A 7,141-nucleotide genomic window follows, 5' to 3' on the forward strand; every position below is an offset into this window, starting at 1 on the left:
TACCCTACTTGTTTGATGACCGAATAATCAGAAAAGTGCAATTTTTTATGAGTAGTAATTTAAACTGAGTTCTATGAGAAAAAAATACTGCTGTGATAAACCCTATTCATAGGAATTATTTCAAATCTGTTTGATGTATGAACAGCTGTAGTATCACAGCAATCCACAGGAAACTCAATCTTAAAATGAAATATTTTTTAAACTAAGCCTTACACAACTGTTATAGTCAAAATAATTTCTGTTACCAAAGTGCAAGGGACTTATGAATAAACTCTTGATATCTATCAACTGTTCAAGAAAAATATATTAGATCGAGTCCATAGTTGCAAATCCAATTCAGAAATCACATTTCCAACCCTATATTTTCACCTTTTCTGCCATGTATTCCATTCCTTAAGTAGATAAATGTTACATCTCTGTACATAGCAAGCTCTATGATAAAAGTCTCAGGCTAATGTTAGGGTTCTCTTCTTTCAGCAGTGAAACAAAATTGCCTCTGAAATGAAGATTGGCACGGACACATTTAAAATGCTTTTAACACTGAAGGTTACCAGGAAGTGAGAGCAGCCAGGTTAAGCAGATTCCTATTTTTGTCAGTCTCTCTGGAACAAAGCACCTTGCACACGCATGTTCCAATGCGAGGCTCAACCCAACAGCAGAACCCAGTGTTACTTTTATTCACCTGAGGCTATACACAAGCCCAAAGCTTATGGGATTACTGGCAGCTTCCTAATTTCTTCCACTTTGTTTCGATGCAGCTACTGGTAACCTTCTTTAAGCAGTCTTTCACTTTAATGATTCATTACTATAAATCCATCAAAAATATAACTGACACATATGCCTGGGTTTCATGCAGAGCATATCGCAGTGATCAAGTGCCAGGACGCTTAATATCCCTCATAACTGTTGATCTATAGCAAGAAGTAAGAAACCTGACTACAGGAATTTTGCTAGGGTTTCAAGATTCTTTGGCATCAATCAAAATGCAAGAGAAGGCAAACACTGCTTGTGGATCTGATACATATACAGTGGAATCACATTTCAAGTTAGTCTTTGGTAGTCTTTCAGCTGGTTTAAAACAAGATCATAAAAAGTAACTTTGGACCATATTCTTTAAGTGACCAATACAAAGGTGACAGCTGTGAGGCCCACAGCTGCAAGCTACAGACAAAACCTTCACTCTGCTGCCAAAATGGCAACAATTTTAGGTTCTACCTTTACTTGGAATGTAAAAAGTTTAATTCATTTTTCTGACCTTGATTTTTTTGTAGCAACAGCTGAGAGCACATACTTCAAAGAAGTGCCAAATTTATGCCCATCCCAGAAAAAGAAACAAGTTTTCTGGAATCAAACATCATTTCAGCACTGTCACTACAATCACTCAGTACCCATTTGCATTTTCTTAAAATACCAGCACACTTAAGTCCACCCAGCCTAGGAGCAAGGAAACTTAAAGGTACAACACACAAAGGATGTGTCCTGCAGTCTTACACTCAGTCTTACATTAAGCAACAGAGTTAAAAGTTAAAGCCCTCTGTTACCCTGAAGAACAACATGTTAAATGCCCCAGAGCAATTGCTCAGCAGCACTGATAGACACTGCTCGAGGAAATGCAGGCTGACTGGATGCCCTTCTCCAGCACACAGCCATAAGCACCCTACTCGGCAGTAGTGTTATTGCACGTCCACCAGTCTCAGGTGAACAGAATTCAACTGGAACAACATTATGGATGAACCGGGCTCAGTAGTGCTTACTGATATAAATCCTGTTTAAAAGGTTTATGAAAATAAAAGAAGTACTGAGGGCACAGACCCGCAGGCCTAGCAGATCAACCAGCTCCAGCACTTCTCGCCTTCTTCCCTCAAGCTCACTTGGCAGCACAGCTTAGAGGTGCCACAGCCACGCTGCCCCCTTCCTTCAGGGCACTAACGCAGGCAACGAGGCTTTGATCACCCCCAACCCTACCGCACCCCCAGAACAGATGTCACCAGTGCTGACAGTTAACACGTTCCGGCTCCAGCAGCCCCACTCCTCCTAAAGGCCTGCGCCGACTGACAAACAAACCCAGTGCCGCCGCGCCGGGCCCCGCTCTGCCTCCCAGAGGTCCGGGCCCGGCCGGCTGCGGGCAGGAATCGGCACTGCTCCCCTCAGGGCCGCGCAGCTCCCGCCGCTCCGTCGGGGCCTTCCCGCCCTGCCCACTGCCGCCCCTCGTCCTCGTCGCCCCACACCCGACGCCCGCGGCCTGGCCCGGGGTCCCGCCCGCGCGGCCTCCACACGGAGCTAGGAGGAGGGCGGGGAAGTGCCCTTCTCGCTCCGGAGCCCTCCCGCTTTCCTCAGGGAGCGGGGCCAGGGGGGAGGAACTCACTTGATCCTGGATCCCATGGTCTCTGGGGAGCCGCATAGGCCCGAGCCAGAGAGAGCCAGGGGGAGGGGGACCGGAGCTCGGCGGGCCGCGCTACCTCCGCCACTCGCCCCCTCACTCCATCCCGGGCAGCGCCGCCGTCGCTCGAGCCGAGTCACGGCGCGGGGGCTGCCGGGAGCTGTAGTGCGGCAGGGCCATTGGCCGGGAGCCGGACTACCGCGCGCCCAGCGGCGGGAGGGCGGTAACGGTTGTCGCGCGCTCCCGACGGCTCCGCCCCCACGGCTCACCTCAGGCGGGTGGAGCAGGGCTCGCGCCGAGCGCGGGACGCACCTGAAGTGCGGCGCGAGCCGGACGGACGTTGGTCTCCTGCCCATTCCCGCTCCTCGCGTCCCGCAGTGGGGGCTGGCGGGTCAGCCACCCCCTGAGAGGGCCCAAGTGTTCCACGGGCGCGACCCAGAGCTCTGGGAACGGATGCCCGCGGCAGGTGAGGGTCAGGACCGTAAAGCCCTGCGAGGAGGCGAGCCGTCTCCGTGCCGCTGTGCGTGACGATAACGCGTTGCGGCCCGCGGGCGGAAAGAAAAGTCCGGAGCCTGAGGGCAGCCGAGAAGGCTAAGAGAAAAGACGAGTTGCCACAACGAGGGGCTTGATGCTCCTCCAGAATCACGATAGAACATCCTACGCAGCTGGTCACAGAAACAGAAGCTGCTGAAGGGCAGTAGGAAGTACTGCGAGCCCGAGTAATGTCACACGGGGACTGGAGGCTTCTCAGAGAAGCGGAGGGGAGGTGAAATGCAGCCCGCTGAAAGGAGCACACAAATTAACCCAGAAGTTAGAGTGAGACAGAAAGCGTGCCTCCAGGGAGCTGGCAAACAGGAGCAAACAGGTACCCCCACATTATTGAACGTTTACAGGAGGTTGTGAGAAATCTTTGGGTAATTTCTAGGGAGTTTAACAATTTCTGGCTTTTGGAGTTAGAGATGATCTGCAGCTCGGAATAAAACGTTAGAAGTTCACTTTAGAAAGAGCTGCGTGCTGCAGGCTGGCTGCTCGGCACAGGGCTGGCGCTGAGCTGGGCGCATCTCTGCTGTGCCTGCTGGGTCCTCCTTCAGGTAATGAGCACAAAGTAAGGTAAGTGGTTACGCAGGGAATCCCGGAAGATATATTTACAGTTGCAAGTTGAAATGTTTGGGGTGATGAGAAAAAGGAGCACTACCAATCCTCACCTGAGTATTAAGAGGTGTAAGAATTGAATTTCATGCACTAGGCTGAGAGGGCAGCAGAGTGGGGGATGAACTGGTGTGGGCTGGTAAGTAACAAATGCAAGAAACAAGTGGCTTTTAAAAGTAGTGTTTGGGGATTACCTTTAAACATTTCTCAGTGAAATGTGTATTTGGTAGGTAACTGATTTGTAATGAGACTGTTTTCCTAACCCTGAGGGAAGAAATAATATCAGCAGCCCTTTGTAGATGCCTTTTCACCAGCAGCTTCTCAGCCTATATAATGTGATACGAATGGCAGAACTTTTGAGCAGGAAGTATTACAGTTACACAGATCATGGAATAGGTGTGGAGAATTGATCTGAAAGCCAGTGTGTTTGTACCTTTCAAAAAGAAGTTGATCTACTTCAAATAAAGTAATACAGAGTAGATTAATAAGAATAGAGTAATAAAGAGGAATTAAATCAATAAAAACAGGTGGAATAAGATCATTAAACGCAGCATAGGTGTTCCTGTTCAAGTGCAGGAAGTTTTTCTCTCTGCCAAGTATTACTTCATTTGTCCTCCAAATTTTTTTTTTGTTTACCTGGGATGTTTATCTAAATCAGCTTCTACTAGGTAGCTCAAATTGCATTTTCTGTAGTTCTGTTGATGGCAGTAAGGTCTGCAGCTGGTCCAATCTTTTGATGGTAATTGTATGAGAGTTACAAGGCAGTAGCAGTGGCGAAGCCCCTAAGGAAAGGGGGTTTAACCACATAAGGGTTATAGCAATGCCTCCTGGCCTATCCATGGAGCAGTGTTTTTGAATGTCTGAGAATGGATGAGCTGATTAACCGTGAATCACCCTCCCAAAAGAGATGAAGTATTAATAGCATACAAAAGGGAAGCAGAAGGGAAACTTCAGGCAAAGGAAAATAATCCAGGAATTAAAAGACTGGTGAAAGCCTTAGGATGCTTTCCAGATTAACCAAAAAGCTTAATTCAATACAACAGAAATAAAGATTTTACGTTATATCCTCTAGGATGAATTTGGGTGAATATGGCTGAACCTACATTTTAATACCTTAGGTACCCACAGCAATGAAAATTCATTTTTATTGTAAAAAACGTAGCTCTTGCTTCTCCTCACTTAGTGACAACCCTTCTGAATTGTGCTGTAATCTTGATTTGCTTGGGAAATAGTCTCAGCTGCATCTCACACAATGGAAGTGCCAAGAAACAAAATGCTGGCTTCATAGATCAATAGCTGCACCTAAAAGGTTATGCCTTGAAACAGAATATTCTGCTACCTGAATAACATTGATTACAATGTGCGTGTATGGTTTTCCACAATTCTCAGTGGGCTAAGATTAAGAAAATCCTTGTAAATGTTTGTAAACCAGCAGAAATCTTGTTAAAGATAACATTTTTTTTCCTTGTGTGAGTTATTTAATCAACCTAAAGTTAGTAATTCTTGTCATTAACAAGTATGCCTCATGAGTTGTGGATCAGGTCATTGGCCCATCATATGTGCAAACAGCCTCCAGAAGCCTTCACATATGTTGCTTTGGGAAAAAAAGAGCCTGTTCCCAATGCTCCCAAACTATGATTCATCAGGCATTGCTAGGACTGCTGGTTAGCCTCCAGAGGCATTGGTTTGTGCTCTCAAATGTATATAATTTGGTGTATGTACCTACTCATACAGATGAAAATAGTTACATCTACTTGTTTTCTGCAACAGTAATCTGTAACTGTAAAGTGCCACTTATCTCTGGGAAATACAAAACAAATTGCAAGAACTAACACACACACACAAAGCAAAAAGGAAAGTTGTTAGAACGTAACTGACAAGTTAAATCAAAGGTCTGTCTAGCTCAGCATTCTGTCTCCAACACAGGATGCTGGCAGTGTTGAAGGAAGCGTGTAAGAGCAGGGGAGTATGTAAGAATCCTCTCCAAGCCTCCCATAAATTCAAGTATTTTCTCAGTGCTGTTTTTATATGATACCTTTGGGTGGATTTTTATATTTCCATGGATTTGTTGCTTTTAAATCTATAGTTTAAAATCCAATCCCTTTCCTGGCATGGAGTTTCCACAGGTTGATGGAAGGCCAGGTAAAAAAAACACTTCCATTTGTCTGCATTGAATCAGCCAGAATTATTTAGTTTGATCTCCATTAAATCTTATATGAGAAATACCAGGGAAGGACTGTTTATCTTTTTCATGTCATCCATGACTTCACAGACCTTATGGTTTCCTTGGCAAAATAAGAAACACAGAGGTATCTCAAGTTTTCTCATAAAGCGAAAGAGGTTCTTTCCTTCTGCGTCTGCATAGCAGTGTGACATTATGCGTACTTTCTATATAGTACATAAAAAGCTAAGTAAGCAGTGAAATACCTTTCCTTTTAAGTGTTTGAAGTACCGTACACTGAATGACCTTTTCATTCTCCATTCACAAAGAAATACGAAATAACTATTCTTATTTCTGAAACCTGTGATTATACCAATAGCTATAACTCAGGTCCATGAAGTCCTTTCATATAAAGAGCCGTGCTGGAGACTCATTCCCTTAAAGAAAAGAGCCCAGGATGATTGACCTGAAATGACCTCTTCATTTTTTAGTGAAAGGAGATCTAAATATGGCAAACATTTCCTTGTGCTGCTGTCTCTTAAGAGACTACATTTTCCCCCATAAGAATCTCCTATGAGAAATATAAAGAAAAAGTTGATCAGTTTTACAGGAAAGCTAGCAAAATGTCTACTAAAGCTATCAGTTCAGAAAATCTATTTTATTGTTTCTTGTTTCCACTGCTTGGATCACTTACAACATGGATCATATTTTCTGTTTCAGGGTCTTTAAACATGCATTTATCTTGTTGACCTAAGGAATTAAAGAATCACAAGTCTGCCACCATAAAAAATGGTGTTAAAATTACTAAAATTAACTATTATTTTTAAAGAAACACAAAAATCCTATTTTTTCTTTCAGTTTGCCCTATTTTCTCTTTTTTGAGAGAAAACTAATCCAAGCATCCAAACTGAGGTCAGAGGATGATTATTAAAAATTGTTCTTTTCTTTAACTTTCATTTTGGAATGTTGAAAAAGTCTGTGCTCCTTCTCACATCGTTCAATACCTGGAGCTAGTGATAAAGCTCAGGTCAAAGAATTACTGATCTAGCTGGCCACTATATTTCTTTGAAAGCAGAATATAGATTTAAAAAAACACAATTCAACCTGAAGCCCAGCTGAAGAACTACAGAAACCATGAAGCACTGAGATTTCAGGAGAACTTCTGCTATGTGGGAGATCAGGTGGTGCTTCAGTTTGTAGCTTTAAATTGTTCCAGATTCTTTCCATTGCAGAAATGGCCACATTATGAAAAAAATGAAATAGCACTTCTGTGATGTTAGCTAGCTGTTTGGGCAATGGGAAAGTATGAAGTCAAGCCAAAATTGAACTGCATAATGTTAAACCAAGATTAACTTCATACTTCTGTGTGGAAATTTGATTTAGAAATGTAGGGATTCGTGGCTGACCTGCAGATGATCCATTTATTATCATTTATAATTTATCCTTTGTTT

At 43.9% G+C, this 7,141-nt stretch overlaps 1 protein-coding gene across 9 annotated transcripts in view; it reads right to left on the reverse strand.

Annotated features, from left to right (window-relative positions):
- The window catches only part of DENND1A (DENN domain containing 1A), a 172,560-nt gene extending 170,070 nt beyond the window's left edge, over positions 1–2,490 (reverse strand). For all 9 annotated transcript variants that reach the window (XM_042830877.1, XM_042830874.1, XM_042830875.1 and 6 more), the window contains exon 1: positions 2,366–2,490. In XM_042830877.1, the coding sequence (XP_042686811.1) occupies positions 2,366–2,382 (17 nt within the window). In that variant the 5' untranslated portion in view covers positions 2,383–2,490. The remainder of the gene's footprint in view (positions 1–2,365) is intronic.
- Positions 2,491–7,141: the final 4,651 nt, after the last annotated feature.

The sequence above is a fragment of the Centrocercus urophasianus genome, unplaced genomic scaffold (assembly GCF_019232065.1).
Source record: "Centrocercus urophasianus isolate 14NV4802_14NV808 unplaced genomic scaffold, USGS_Curo_1.0 seq_34, whole genome shotgun sequence".
Classification (NCBI taxonomy): domain Eukaryota; kingdom Metazoa; phylum Chordata; class Aves; order Galliformes; family Phasianidae; genus Centrocercus; species Centrocercus urophasianus.